At 39.0% G+C, this 16,225-nt stretch overlaps 1 protein-coding gene across 8 annotated transcripts in view; it reads left to right on the top strand.

Annotated features, from left to right (window-relative positions):
* Window positions 1-2,106: 2,106 nt before the first annotated feature.
* Window positions 2,107-16,225, top strand: part of SS18 (SS18 subunit of BAF chromatin remodeling complex) — an 80,636-nt gene continuing 66,517 nt past the window's right edge. For 2 of the 8 annotated variants that reach the window (XM_070627508.1, XM_070627506.1), the window contains exons 1-3: window positions 2,356-2,522; window positions 5,133-5,209; window positions 14,063-14,147. In XM_070627508.1, coding sequence (XP_070483609.1) covers window positions 2,454-2,522; window positions 5,133-5,209; window positions 14,063-14,147 — 231 coding nt within the window. In that variant the 5' untranslated portion in view covers window positions 2,356-2,453. Of the gene's footprint in view, window positions 2,523-2,601; window positions 3,069-5,132; window positions 5,210-14,062; window positions 14,148-16,225 lie in introns of those variants that run through there. The other 6 variants (XM_008535756.2, XM_008535754.2, XM_008535757.2 and 3 more) reach the window with 6 other exon arrangements.

The raw sequence follows: 16,225 nt of genomic DNA, 5'->3' as shown, positions 1-16,225 counted from the left end.
TTTGCATTCATTAGTGTGAATAATCAAGACTTAATTGTTCATGCAGATTATTTTACTTATTCTGAGCCATCGTATATCTTCTATTAGGACTATTCTAAAAGCCCTTTTACCTCTTTGTTATGTGACTTCAGTTCCTTCTTCAGCTGTCTGCTGATTTTTCTGGTTGGGGAAATGCTGCCTGGGTAGCTCATTTTTAAGTTCCCAGAGTTATTTCTCAAATTTGGGCCAACTTCGCATATGCATTCTCCATTTTCCCCTTAACTAAGTGCTGGGGCCTCTTTATTCTCCTTTTCCTCCCAACTCTGCTACCACTTAATCTGTACCTTGGGACTCCCCTCCATTCAAAACTCATGGTGAAACAAGACAGGATTTACTAGCTGCCCCTAACTATCTTCCCCCTAATTTAGGGCTCTTACAGTTACAAAGGTTCCAAAATTCTAAGAAAGTTCCTCCAGGCTGAAACCTTCCCTCTCACTCTCTGAATTTACTTTTCCAGGTCAAGGTGACTGGGTTTACCAAGGAAGCTTGAGAGTAAGGTAGGGTCCTTTTAAAGTGTCTTCTGTTACCGAGATCATTTCTGTTTTTGGCTGGACCTTTACACCAGTGCTTCCCAACTGATTTCAAGTGATGGACACACAGAAAATAATGGTATTTTTATGGCACATAAAATTTTTATGGCACATAATATGGTATCACAGGAAAGGCTGTGGTTATCCATGCCTAGGGGCTGTGGGTGCCCTAAGCCCTACCCTGAGGCTCTGAAGGAATAAATGCCTCAAGCAGATGTTACCTATTTTGAATTGTTTTCTTTTCTTGCTGTTGCGAAGCTGTAATTTAAACAATTTTTCCTACTGAAATTTTTTCCTACTGAAATACTGTTCTTAACTAAGTCACTTTTGTCTAAACATCAAGACATGATGATGAAAGCCAGGTGTTGGACATACAGTGTTAGTGGTGGACAAGACTTTGAGTGCCCCTGTCATTCTGAGTCCCTGTTTGCTAGTCTTTCTTATAACTTTACATATATGCATGTTTATTTACTTGTTTCTGGTCGTTTAGCTCTATGAGAATATAAGCTACTTGGGAGGAGGTCTGACGTCCAGCTTGTTCACAGCCGTATCCTAGGTGCCTAGCATAAAACCTAGGGAGTGCACCCAAATTTGCTGAATGAACGAAACTCATGATCTCCTTGTGAAGACCATTTATTTGAAACAAATAAAAAAATATGCACTTTTCCTTTATTTTTCCAGTTTATTTTATATATAAACGGAGAGACTTATTTTTGAACCTCAATGTTGGATGACATTTAACATAAACTTTTCCTTTGTGTTCTATGGAAGTCTAAATTTACAGAATACTAATAATTTTTTTAAAAAGCCCACACCAACACGTTATCCACATTTACCCATGTTCCTCCCATAATTTGAAAGCTTTGGTTTTTTCCCCTCACACTGATTGGAAGCCTGGCAGCTTGAGCATAATTTACAAGGCACTTAGTATATAATTGGAAAAGAAAAGAGTGAGGATGCCCTATTTCAAAACTTATTTGCAAAGATCCAAGTCAGACGAAGTCGACCCGCATTTCGGCTAAGGGTGTGTCCTCAGAGGCGAACTCCGCACCTGCGGCCGCTCTGGCCAGGGTGCCCGTCTCCCGCTGGCTACCGGCCACCGTCTTCGCTTCCCGATCTTGGGTCAGGCTCACTTTCCAACTCTTCGGCGCGCCCGTGTGCGTGTGCGGCGGCGGCCTCGGAGGTGCGCACTTGGGGCGTAGCCGAGCCATTTAAACCAGCGAATCCGCGCTCCCCTCGTCCTGCCACCTCTGCCTTCTCTCGGTGGATGCCCCACGGGTGTGCACGAACCGGGTCCTAACCTTCCTCCTCCGCTTTCCCCGGTGCCCGGACGACTCAGGGCGGCCACGTCTTCCCGGGAGGGGTGCAGCCAAAGTTGGAAAAACTGACCGAGGTCTGGGGCCGAGCGCAGTCGGAGGGGCGCGTCGGCGCGCCGGAGAAGGAGGCAAGTTGCACCCGCGCGAAGGGGCGGGCCGGCTCGGCCGCTCGCATTTCCTGTGACAGGGGCTGCCCCGGCCTCTCCCTCTCCCGCGGCGGCGGGACCATTTCCTGAATCGCTGAAGCGGAGGGAGGACTGGGGCGCGGCCCTACCATTCGCGCAAACGGACGGGGGGGGCGGCGAAAGAAAGGTGGAGGGACCAGAGGTCGGTCAGAACAGGAAAGTTCTCCCTGGGCAGTGGTTGCCAACGAACGCACCGAAAACAGGACTTGGCCGATCCAGAGTTCCTCCTTTAGGCCGGACGGGCCGGCTGTGGGTTCGGCACTGCAGCATCCCCCCTCCCAGCATTCCCGAGGTGGTTCGGCCCGAGAGGCCGGCGTCTTTTCCCCCAGTTTGCCGTTCCCCCGGAGCGCTCGGGACTTGCCGAGAGTGCTGACGGCGGCAACATGTCTGTGGCGTTCGCAGCCCCCAGGCAGCGAGGCAAAGGGGAGATCACTCCCGCCGCGATTCAGAAGGTGACCCCTCGCGGGCCCGGTGATGCCGGGACGTCCCGCCCCTGGGAGAGACAGCGGGGGCCGGGCCGGCCCGGGAGTCGGCCGGGCCGGGGCGGAGGCGGGCCTGCTGGGAGGCGGCCGTGTGTGGGAACCCGAGCCGCGGGCCGTGCCTGAGTGGGGGGCGGAAGAGGGCGGACCGGTTCCCCACGGAGTCCTTCGCGCGTCCGGGCTCTTTGCTACGGGCACAAAAGCCCAAGTCACCGTCGCCCGCTTTCTCGAGGGCTGCGGCGGCGTTCGGGTGGCTGGGCGCGTGTGCCCGGCGGCGGCGGCCGCGCGGGGCCGGGCCGTGTGTTGGGGCCGGCGTACCCCCGCGGGCCCGCGCGCCGCGCCGGAGTTACTTTGGCGCCGCCCCGCCCCGCGCGCCGGCCGCTCGGTGCAGAGCCGACCTCGGAGCGCGGGCGGCCGGGGGAAGACGGAGCGCTGGGCGCCTCCCTCCGCGGCGCTGCAAACTCGGGCCGAGTTGGGGAGCTCCCCGGGGAACTTGGGGGACGCTGCCTGGACCCTTAGGTAAAGTCTGCGGGGCGGTCGAGGAAGATCCCTGTGCACTTCGGGATTAGCTTCGGAGTCCCCATCTCCCTTCGGGGTGCGCCTTTTAGCCCCTTATATTCTCAGCTCATATTCTTTGAGCGCCTGGGGTGGGCGCTGAGGTCACAGTGATGCGCTGTAGTCCCTGCCTGTATGGAGCTTAGAGTCTGGTGGCGGGGACAGTCTGATAGTCGTGGCCAATTACTGAAGTCGCGATAAATACACAGGGAACTGAGTCCTCTTGAGAGGGTAGCGCTGCCTCTCTCGCTGCTGTGTTCCTGCCAGTTAGGGATACAAAGGTTCTTTATTGTCTTCCACCTCTTGTGGCCTCTGAGCAGGGCAGCGTTCTGAATTGTAGTCAGCCAGACTTGGAAAAGTTACTTGCTAAATTTAGCAGTTGACCTTCAATATTTCGATTTTGTTGTATGCACTGGACCAAGGATGAAAATGGAACAAAAGTCAACTTTTAGTACCACTCAGGGCACCATCGAGTGCCCAATAGATTATGTTAATCGGCTTCTGTTTGCTATCAGGGTCTTTGTTGTGTGGCGTTTGACGTGTGCCCAACTGTTGCGTTATTTTATGAACAAATCGGCTTGGCAGTGCTTGGAAGTGCAGTGCGTTCATATTGTGCGTTGGGCTGTCTGCAGGCTGGGAGACAGCTCCAAGATCACACACACAAAATATGTTTCTGGAGGGATTCACTTTTTATTTTTACTTTTAGGCTGTAGAAAAGTCCTAAGTTTTTCTTTTTTTTTCTACAAAGAGTTTTTCTTTCATACATCTTAAGATATTTCTCATTGGTGACTAATTCAGGAGATGCTGATCAATTAGTTTTCATCCTCAGATGAGAAGAGAAAATGGATTCCTAATTAAGTGCCTCATTCTAACAGTGTGAGGGATTGATATTAGATTTGAGACATTCTAACGGTGAAGTTTGTTAGGTTGAGGAACCTACTGAGAAGATATGTTGTCAAACTGATAGATTGGACTAAAGCATTTTAAGGACAAATTTTTGGGCATTCAATGGTTCTATTTAAGAAATTACTGCACTTTTTGGAAGGCCATGTTAATTTTTTTTTCCAGCAAGTGAAGATTATGATTCATATGCAGAAAAAAAGTCACACACAATGTTAAATGGATCTTCATTTTAGTTAAAAGAGCTAGGTTACCTAAATTATTGAGTGATTATGGTGTCATACTTAATGCTTTCATTGAATCCTAGAAGGGTGAGGCAGGTTCAGGAGGAACATCTGCTTCTGTCCCTTGATCTTACAGATAAATCTGAACCCCTGAAATCTTAAGTGGTTTGCACAGGATAGCAAAGCTGGCACTCAAACTAACTGGGCTCATGATTGCTATATCATTATTCTTTCCTGAATTGCCACTTTGCTTAGAGGAATTAACTCTCAAAGCCAGTATTGCTTTGAATTGTTATAAGATGAAGACTGATAAATTGATAGGCTTTTTAAAAAAAACTTGGGTCAACGTAATTACAAGGTAAGCTCATAAAGTCTGCAGTAAGTATTATACATACATAGGAATGATCGTATTTGATTATTTCATGTTTGGAGAATCACAAAACTGTACTACTGTATAAAACTTGGAAACTAGGCAGCTATCACCTCAAGCCTCCTGGGCTGAAGTTTTCATGTATGTACTTCATTCTGGATAAGGACAGAATTTTTCTTTACTACTACAGAGCATTAGAATGATGCAAAGCCATCTTGGATTCTCTAACTTTTGGTCTTAACAGGCTAAAGCTTCTATTACAGATAGCAGAGGTAATTAAATGTTTGAATACAAAAGAGACTCCAAATTTTCCCTTCTGGGCTTCGGGTAATAATTCAGAGGGAGAATAATTGGAATAGAGTTATTAAAAAAATTGTTGATTAAACATATCATTCCAAAGTTGTAAAATAAGATTTAAAGACCTGAGTGGTTTCAGTTCCTATATAGATAAACATTTCTAGAAATCTGAGGGATTTTTAAAAATTTTACTTGATGCATTAGATTTACAATAAACTTTTTCTAATTTTGTTTCAGATGTTGGATGAAAATAACCATCTTATTCAGTGTATAATGGACTATCAGAATAAAGGAAAGACCTCAGAGTGTTCTCAGTAAGATTGATACGAAAATTTTTTTTGTATTCATTTTTCTATTGGTTAATTTTTTACTCTCTTTAATAACAGCTTTATTGAGATATAATTCACATACCGTACAATTCATCCATTTTAAAGTGTACAGTTCAAGCTTTTTAGTGTATTCATAGAGTTGTATTATCATCACTTGGATCAATTTTGGAACATTTTCATCATTTCAAAAAGAAATCCTGTACACATTAAGTCACTCCCTCTTCCCACTTACTAATCCCTCACCCCCTAACAAGTACTGATCTGCTTTCTTTGTGTGTAGATTTGCCTCTTGTAGACATTTCATGTAAATGGATTCATACGATATGTGGTCTTTTTGACTGATTTCTTTCACTTAGCATAATATTTTCAAGATTCATCCATGTTGAAGCATATTATTAGTATTTCCTTCCTTTTTATTGCTGAATAATTTTCCATTGTATGGCTGTACCACATCTTAATTATCCATCAGTGATGGACATTTGGGTTGTTTTGACTTCTTGGCTACTATAGCTAATGCTGCTAGGAACATTAGTGTACAATTTTTTGTGTGACTTTTCTTGATTTTACAAAAGAAAAATTTGTTCTTTGGGATGGAATGGGTGTCAATGTTTTATTATACTTTTTATCCTGCATTATAAAATAATGACTTTAAATTTGTATATAATCTGATTTGTGGAAAAGTTAGATCACGTATATAGGATATTTATTTATATCCATACGTGTGGTTGAGAAAGCAAAGCCTATGTCTAATAAATAGAGAATTGGTTATCATTCATGAGAACCAAACTGGACATTTTGAAGTGATGTGTCAGAAGTAAGCAGTATTCCTGAGTAGAATCCATATGCTGGTTTGGATCCTGGGTGTGGACCTAGAACCACTCATCAAGCCATGCTGAGACGCTGTCCCACCTGCCACACCTAGAAGGACCCACAACTGAAATGTACAACTATGTACTGGGGGGCTTTGGAGAAAAGAAGGAAAAATAAAATCTTAAAAAAAAAAAGTCTGGAGCAGCATTGTTCAGTAGAAATATATTGTAAGACATACGTAATTTTACATTTGCTGGTAGACATATTAAACAAGTAAAAAGAAACAGGAGAAGTTAATTTTAATAATATATTTTATTTAATCTATTATTTCCAAAATAATATCACCTCAATATGTAATCCATATAAAAATATTAATGAGATAGTTTACCTTCTTTTATTTACTACTGTGTCTTTGAAATCCCTTGTGTCTCTTACTCCCATAGCACATTTTAGACTAGCCACATTTCAAAGCGTCTAGTGGCTATGGTATTGGACAGCGCAGCTCTAGAGTGTTCTGTTCTCACCATTGTTTTGGGACACGTCTGTGTTTCTTAGAGATGATCTGCTCTCACGTAGATTTTCCCAGCTCTTGGCGTGCGTGGCTTACACGCTGTGCTGCTCTCTTGCTATCACTATCTAGTTTTGAGTCTCTCTCCGTTACTTTTTCTTTTGTCCCTTTTGTTTAAAATTATTTTTGAATTTAAAAAGTCATATATGGTCATTGTAAAAAAATAATAAAGTGTAAAACTTTGTAGAGATAAAAGTAAGACACGTTTTACTTTCACTCATCTCGTCTCCACAGGGGTAACTACTTTTAACGGTGTAGTACCTATGCTTCCAAAACATTTTCTGTGCATTTGCACATATGTACTCATGTCTATATAAACACCTTTAGATAGATATTTTGTTTTTAATAGGTTAGGATTTTATAAATGGAATGATGAAAGACCACGCTAAATTGATCAGTTATCCTGCAAAAAGATTGTTTGGGTTTGCTTTCCCCCAACCAGGTTTCAGAGCCTTGGTGTGCAACCACCTCTGCCAACAGTGGATTTTAGCCATCTTGTAAAAGTTTTTGCACATTTTGTTGGTTAAAAGGGGTATTTTTTTCTAATACTTTTTATTTTTGAAACTTTCATGAAATTATTTCAAGACAGTACAAGAAATTCCTGTGTGCCCTTCCATGAAATTCCTCAAATGTTAAGATATTAATTCACTTGCTTTATCATCCTTTTCCATATCATTGGTTTCTTCCCCATGTTGTTTTTCTGAAACATTTGAGAATAAGTTGCAGATATAATTCTCTCTTACCTTTAATAAGCTTGTTGTGTATTTCATAGAAAACAAGCTTACATTCTTAAATAATCAGAGTATAATAGTTAAAATTAAGAATGCAATACTATTATCTCATCTTTAGACCTTTTTAAAATTTTGCCAGTTGTCCCATTAGTGTATTTTTTCAAGTCCAGGATCCAGTGCAGGATCAGATGTTGCTGTTAGTTGTCATGTGTCTTGAGTATACTTGAATCTGTAACTGTTCTTCAGTCTTTCTGTTATCTCTCATGATGTTGACATTGTTGAAGAGTACAGAGCAGTTATTTTGTGGAATGTCCTTCATTTTGGGTTTGACTAATGTTACCCTTGATCAGATTCATGTTAGTGCACTTTTGGTAGGAGTATCACAGAAGTGATGTTGTGTCCTCAGCACATCCTCAAGTAGCCATATGAAAGTGATTTTTCCCAGTATTTGTGATAACTTTGGTTACTTAGTTAGTGTGTCGCCTGCCAGTTTCTCCACTGTAAAGTTACTATTTTTTTCTTTATAATTCATATATATCTTGTTGGGGAGACACCTTGAGACACATATATGTTGTTTCTTGTTGTACTTTCACATATTAATTTTAGCATCCACCAATGACTCCTGATTGAAACAGTTATTACTGTGGTGATTGCCAAATGGTGACTAAATCCATCATCCCTTCTACATTTATTTGGAATCCTAAGTAAGGAAGAGATTTCCTATCTCCTGCCCCCATTCATTCATTCATTCATTCATTTATTTGTATCTGAATGAACTTAGAGATTCTAATTGTATTCTCTAGGTTATAATCTATTACTCTGTTATTTATTTTCTTTCTCAAATTGCCCCTGATTGTGGCCATTGGGAGCCCTCAAGCTGGCTTTTTGACATGTCTCCATTATTTTTTGAACATTTTCGTATTTTCTTGCACCATAAAATGTTCTAGGCTCATCTTGTACTTTCTGCTGTCCCAGTTTGGAATCACCTGTTTCTTCAAGCCCTGGTTCTTGTTTTGGAGAATGATATTTAGAAACTGAGGTCTGAGTGCTAGGATATATTTTCTGAGCACTTGTACATTTTGCATTTTATGTGACCATTTCCATTTCTTTTACATATAGTCATGTGCTGCATAATGATGTTTCAGTCAATTATGGACCACCTGCACGATGGTGGTCACGTAAGATGAGTTCCATATAGCCTAGGTGTGTAGTAGGTCCTACCTTTTAGGTTTTTTAAGTACACTCTATGATGTTTGCACAACGATGAAATCACCTAATGACACATTTCTCAGAACGTGTCCCCCTCATGAAGCGACACATGACTGTGTATTGTTTTTTTGATGAATCTTGTCTGTTTATATTTGAAAATATTCTTTTAAATAAATTAACTAGCAGATCTAGTTCTTTAGTTTAACTATGGATAATTATCAGTGGTAAGGAGATCACTGCCTCAAGTCAGCCATGAGATAAAAGGTGAGAGGTTCTGTTTAGACTCAGTAATTCTTTTCACCTGTGGCTTTTTAAAACGCCAGCTAGAGCCCAGGTGGTTTTGTGGCATAGGACTGGTTCAGTTTCTTAAAGGGCCCAGCAGTACATGGCACGGAGCAGAAATGTTCACATCCAGAACCAGCTTTCCCAGCTTGAGTCAGGAGAAGTTTATGTTGTTTTATTCTTTATGTTCTCTGCTTTTTTTGTGTACATGATCATTTCTCCTATTCTCTGTATGTTAGAATAGACCTTATTCTCACATATTTGGTGCAGATGGGGCTTAAATTGATTTACGTAGAATCTTAAATTATGCTTTTTCTGGTAGATTTAATTTCATTCTTAGAATTCTTCAGATATTCTTTCTTTCTCAAATTGTCATAGTTGGTTTGTGAGTGGAGAAAAAAGTTCCTCCTCTTAACCTTAGTAAATGTTCTTGTTTCTCATAGTAGGAAAAGCGAAAGGAAAATAAAGAGAAACGTCAATAAATGACAGCCATCTGGAAATTGGTAGTTCACTTTTAGTTAAATAGTTCCTTAAGATGTGATAACTTTGCCTGAAACAGTTTTTTTTTTTTTAAGAGTGGCCCTGAGCTAACATCTGTTGCCATTCTTTTCTTTCTTCTTCTTCATCTCCCCAAATCCCCCCAGTACATAGTTGTATATTCTAGTTGTGGGTCCTTCTAGTTCTGCTGTGTGGGACGAACCTCAGCATGGCTTGATGAGCAGTGCTAGGTCTGTGCCCAGCATCTGAACTGATGAAACCCTGAGCCACCGAAGTGGAGTGCGTGAATTAACCACTTGGCCATGGGGCCGGCCCCTGAAACAGTGTTTTTTAAAGTTGAAAATAGCTATTTTTATGAAAGCAGCATATGCATTGTAGAAAATTAGAAAACATGGATATGTAAAAATAAACACTGTATTCTTGCCGTGCAAATATTTTTCACTGGTAACATTTTTGTATATATTGCGCTCTCTCTCCTTATCTACATATACACACTCATATATTACACTCATATAATCAGTGAATCACTTATGGAGCTTGTGTGCACAGATCCTCTTCCTTGAAATTCTGATAACATGTATGTGAGAATGTATTAATTGCTCTATCATGGTGTTTGGTTTGAGCATTTTCTAAATCAACCTATGTAGTTGTTTAAATCAGGCCTATTTTTTTGTATTTTAGGGTGAGTGCAACTATTTGAGTGTGCTGTGAGAAGTTCTCATGCAAAAAATTTGTATCCATCATAATATAAAGGAATTTAGTTTTAAATCCCTAGTTAGGAAAACAACTTGTATAAATTGTATTCCTGTTGTCTTACAAACAATCTTCATAGCTTCTAGGTAAAGGTTTCTTTTTAAAAATGAAATCATGGGGCTGACTGGTGGTGCAGCGGTTAAGTGCACACATTCTGCTTTGGCGCCCTGTGGTTTGCTGGATTGGATCCCAGGTGTGGACATGGCACCGCTTGGCAAGCCATGCTGTGGTAGGTGTCCCATGTATAAAGTTGAGGAAGATGGGCACGGATCTTAGCTCAGGGCCAGTCCTCGGCAAAAAGTGGAGGATTGGCAGCAGTTAGCTCAGGGCTAATCTTCCTCAAAAAAAAAAAAAAGAAAAGAAATCTGACTTTTTCAGATTCATTTTTTAATTATATCAGTAAATTTAATAGTGGTTATTTTACTTTATTCAAGGTAGACGACATAGTAGCTCTTAGTGGAACCTTTGGAAAGTGAACTGCCTCTTACTTAATAGGTTAATAACAATGAGTGTTTTGGAATATCTGCCAGTATTTATTAGGAAGTTAACCATCATCAAACATAAAATGTTGACTATGCTTTTTTTCTTTTTTGGGGGAAGATTAGCCCTGAGCTAACTGCTGCCAATCCTCCTCTTTTTGTTGAGGAAGACTGGCCCTGAGCTAACATCCGTTCCCATCTTCCTCCACTTTATACGTGGGACGCCTACCACAGCATGGCTTGCTAAGCGGTGCCATGTCCACACGCGGGATCCGAACCGGCAAACCCTGGGCCACCAAAGTGGAACGTGTGAACTTAACCACTGTGCCACCAGGCCGGCCCCTTGACTGTTTTATATCTGCCTTTAGCTTATATACTCAATTTTATTTTATTAGTGTATACTATTTTAGAAATAATAAACATATACATTAAAAAAGTAAACTGCTTCAATGACAAATGTAATAGTATTTATAGAATAAAAAATAAAAAGTTTCTCAGGAAAATATTTCTTTAATATTAGTAAAGAATCTACTTTTTATTATCATTTCAGTAGTCTCAGCTGAAGTAAGATTCTTCTAGAATATTTGTCTATTGCTTTTTAGGTGACATGCACAAACTTATAAAAGAATATGAGTATTACTTTTTCATTAATGTTCATCTTAGAGCCTTGAATGATCTTAGAATAAGCTTATTTGATGATTGCTGTAAAAATAATGCAATTTTACAAAAAGGATACCTACTGAAGTTAGAAGAGGCCAGTTAAAAATGATTATTTTTACTTACCCCCTTACATGAGGTAAAAAGATTTGGGACTATTGGGACAGTTGCAGAAATTTGAATGGGTTCTGTCTATTACGTAGTAATACTGTATCAATTTTAATTTCCTCATTATGATGGTTATACTGTGATTATTTAGGGGAATATCCTTGTTTTGGGGATATAGACACTGAAGTATTAGGAGTAATGGGATATTATGTCTGTAACTGACTCTGAAATGGTTTTGAAAAAAGAACGTGTTCTTGCAGGCATTTGTGTATATTGGTGTGTGTATTTAGAGATGGACTAAGACAAATATGGTAAAATGCTAATAATTGGAGAGTGTGGGAGAAAGATATTTGAGAGTTCTTTATACTGTTCTTGAAACTGTAAGTTTGAAATTATTTCAAAATTAAAAGTTAAAATGATTTGATGGTTAGGGAAATATCTTAAAATTAAGTTACTCCATAAAAGATGTGTATTTATAAATATTTAGAATCACAAGAAGCTTTAGAGATCTACTTTACCTCCCATTATTTTACAAATGAAGCCTTAAGAACGTTTTCAGATTAGATTGAACAGTATTTTACCATTGGCTTATTAAATACTAATCAGCATGACTAAAATGTTTCCTAAAGGATTGTGAATAAACAATAGTCTCTTAGTAAGGGTTGGTATTTTTATTTTTGAGAGGGTGGTCAGAAAATCTCATATCTGAGTATAATACAGCCATACTAGTATTCAGAGAAGAAAAGGAAAACTTGAAGGAGTTGACTTTGAAATGAGTCAGATGTTCTGATTTAAATTAGCTGGTTGGTTTTAAAGAAAGAACACGATTGTGGAACCCTATATCTTAAATTCCATTCAATATCTCTGTAGAATAATGAAATAGTGGTGCCAGCTAGTGGTGCTTATTAGTGCTATTTGAAGAATTTTGACAACATAATTAACCATTATCAATAATTCGGTACAATTTAATATTTCTTGGTCCTTGTTTATATAAGGATGACTATAACAAATAATATGTCACGTCTGATCGAGCAACCTAGTATGTATCTGAGGAGGAGCATTAAGAGCATAGACTTGTTTTTCAATAGCAACCAGAAACGAAGGGAAACAAGGAAACTTTGGGAAGTTTTGGCTAAGTTTGTTACCATGATTGTGGTGATAGTATCACAGATGTTTGCATATGTCCAAACACATTGAATCGTACACATTAAATATGTGTGGTTCTTTGTTTATCAGTTACACCTCATAAATTTGTAAAAAGTAAACAAAAAGCATAAACTTGTTAGTGAGGAAACTTTAAGGTTAGTGAGAAATGAGGTCCCCTCTACCCCCTAATAAGAAAAAGGCAGTGAAACCCATTGTTTCTAAGAGAAAAAAATAATGCAGCAGAGAGTTTTCTAAGATTCCTTTTATGGTGTCTGTTTTAGAAAATTACTTCGTCTGGGATCTGTATTAGAAGACTTTATTTAGCTGAAAAAAATTCTTTTGACTTAGTTTTATTATTTTAATTTGTATTTAATATTTCTTTTTTTTTATTCCTTAAAGATTGGCACCTGGGCTAACAACTGTTGCCAATCTTTTTTTTTTTTTTTCTGCTTTATCTCCCCAAACCCCCCTGTACACAGTTGTATATCTTAGTTGCAGGTCCTTCTAGTGGGATGTGGGACGCCGCCTCAGTGTGTCCTGACAAGTGGTGCCACGTCTGTGCCCAGGATCCGAACCCTGGGCCCCCGCAGTGGAGCACGAGAACTTAACCACTCGGCCATGGAGCCGGCCCCCTGTATTTAATATTTCTTAGTAAACTGAATTCAAATTTCTATTTTGAGGATTTACAAACACTAATAATTGGATCACTACTAATCTTAACCTGATTTTGTCTCAGTTAATTTTTAAAATTTTGATGAGAGGTTTAGCAAAACTAATTCATGGGTCAGATCACAATAAACATCTTTAACCACTTCACTCTAGTCATGAGCATTTGCTCTATTTTTTTAAAAAGTTAATCCTTAATGGTATTGGTGTCCTGTGACTTCCTCTGTCTCCGTGCTTTAGCATGTAATTTTTTTTTTTTGGTAATTGGAGCCTCCTGTTCATTGTCTTCTCAGTATGCTGAGTCCTAATAGATGGGCAGTATAACCACAGTAGGCATGAATTGTGGACACTGCTGCAGGAGTGAGAAGGAAGAAAATGCATAGTTCTCACTTCTTTCTGACATTTTAGCAGAGCATACTGACTGTACTTGGGTTTGAGGTTTTTTTGGCAGCATGAAAATGGCAGAGGGAAGGGAATAAGCATACCAGTTTTATTGAATTCAATCGTTATAGATCTCTTTTAAAGGAGCACATTACTATGTATGGAGCCAGTGCATGTCTCCGTTATTCCATTTACTAAGCTATGCAATCTTGTACAAGTTATTAACCTTTCTAAACCTGTTTCCTCATCTGGAATAATGGAGAAAATAAGAACTTTTACCTCATAGTGTTAGTTTGAGGATTAAATAAGATATATAACTGTATAAAACAGTTAAAACTATGTCTCGCACATGGTAAGATCTCTGTTTATTATTGTCTTCAAATGTATTTATTTAGAATTATTTTGCAGAGGAACTAGGAAAAAATTGAAGTGCTGTTGATGTTCAGATAAATTTTTTATTAAACTTGAGAAATAATTAGAATGCTGTTTGTATTTAAGCAGACAGGAAGAAAGTTACTTTTTAATATTGATATTTATTTTGTTTTAATAGGTATCAGCAGATGTTGCATACAAACTTGGTCTACCTTGCTACAATAGCAGATTCTAATCAAAATATGCAGTCTCTTTTACCAGCAGTAAGTACCTTTAAAATAGTATGACGTAGACAAATCTTTATAGAGTTACGTACCATATAACACATTTTTGTTTAGTGACTTGAGTTTTGTTTACTAAATCCTGCCTTCCTCTGAGAACATGATAGTATTCTCCTATATGATCTAAAAGCTTTATTGTTTTGCCTTCATATTTAATTTGAATTAAATCACCTGGAATTGATTCCCTCCCTGATGAAGTTATATTCATCCATCCATTCACCCACGTACCCACCCACCAACCTACCTATTTATATTTACTTATTTTAATTTGTAATTGCACAAATAATTTACGAATAAATCTGTAGTATTTCAAAGCAAATTTCAGACAGCTTTTATGTCACTGGTAAATACTTCAATATGCATCTCTGGCAGATAAGGACCATTATTCCACCCAACAAAATTAACCAAAATTTCTTAACATCTTATAATGTCCAGGCTGTTTTCAGTTTTCATGGATTATCTAAAAAAACTGGAGTGTTTTAATGATTGTTTGCCACAGACTCCAAACAAGGTTCATGTGTTGCATTGGTTGATATGTGTCTTAAGTCTGTTTTAGTCTTTGATAGTTTATCTTTTTTAATCTCCATTTATTTGTTGAAGAAACTGGGTCATATATTTTGTAGAAGTTCTCACATTCTGGATTTGGCTGATTGTACCCTCATTTAACATGTTCCTCCGTCTCATCTTTTAATTCCTGTAAACTGATGATTAGATAGAGAGGCTGGATAAGAGTTAGGTTTAGTTTTGTGTTAAGGGTATTTTGTTGGTGGTGCTGAGTATTGCCTATTATCACATCAGGAGGAACATTGGTTGTTCCATTTTTAGTAATGTTAAGATTGATTAATGGGTACAGTTGGTACTAGCCTGATCAATCCATTGTGTAAAGTTCCTCATCAGTCTTTCACTTAATGGTTTTAGCAGTCATTGATGCTTGTTGACCAGATCCATTATTTCATTTTGGTTCACAGAATGATAAATTTCTAATTTTGCTATTCCTCCTGCATTTTTTTTAACTATTTTTTTGGTGTGTGTGTGTGTGAGGAAGATTGGCCCTGAGGTAACATCTGTTACCAACCCTCCTCTTTTTGCTTAAGGAAGATTGTTGCTGAGCTAACATCTTTGCCAATCTTCCTCTATTTTATGTGGGATGCTGCCTCAGTCTTGGTGTGACATGTGGTGCTAGGTCCTTCCCCAGAATCTGAAACTGCAAACCCCGGGCCGCCGAAGCAGAGCGTGCGAACTCAACCACTACGCCACTGGGCTGGCCCCCCTCCTGCACTTATTAATTGTACTTCTTTTAAAAAGAAACAGTTCATCAAATATTTGGTAATCCTGAAATAGAGAGTCCTTGTAGGATAGTCATGAGGAAGGCTTGATTCTCTCCCTTTATCAATTTTCAGAATAACAAATTGGTCCCTAGAAACCTGTGAAGATGACCAATGATTTTTTTTAATTATATTCTAAGATTTTTATGTTTTTAATGTGTTTAAATCCGTTGCAGTCATTCTTTACGATACTTAAGTTATCTCATCTTTGGTCGGTGGGAGCCTCTTCATTAGGCTCCTCTGTCCTTCCGACATGATTCCAGTATTCTTGTATTGCTTCTTTGCTTTCACGATTTGAGAGAGATATCAGGCTGATTATATTTTCTGCCCCAGAACTATTCTGCCCCAGCTATTTTTTCAAGTAGTTCTTTTTCGGTGGGATTTGATATTTGGAGACCACAATTCGGATGTTTGGGGCATTCATTATAACTGGGTTTTCATTGTTTCTAGATATTTTCAGTGAACAGAACTAGTAAATACAGTTCTTAGAAAAAGAAACAAAATATTGAATTAGTGATATTTCCACTTCAGGAAAGACTTTTTACTTAGCTTTGATTTTATGTATTAGTCTCTTCTGTCTTGAAAAATCTTGGTATTTTAATGACATTATAGTTGTTTATTTGCTTTATACTACATTATGTATAAAATAATTTCAACATAATAATACTAAGGTTATCACTAGCAATAAGATACTTGTTCTTAAGATATATCCCACTAGAAATATATAATCAATAA

Source organism: Equus przewalskii, chromosome 7, assembly GCF_037783145.1.
Source record: "Equus przewalskii isolate Varuska chromosome 7, EquPr2, whole genome shotgun sequence".
Classification (NCBI taxonomy): domain Eukaryota; kingdom Metazoa; phylum Chordata; class Mammalia; order Perissodactyla; family Equidae; genus Equus; species Equus przewalskii.
Note: the sequence above shows the minus strand (reverse complement) of the source record. Positions and strands in the feature narration are given on the sequence as shown.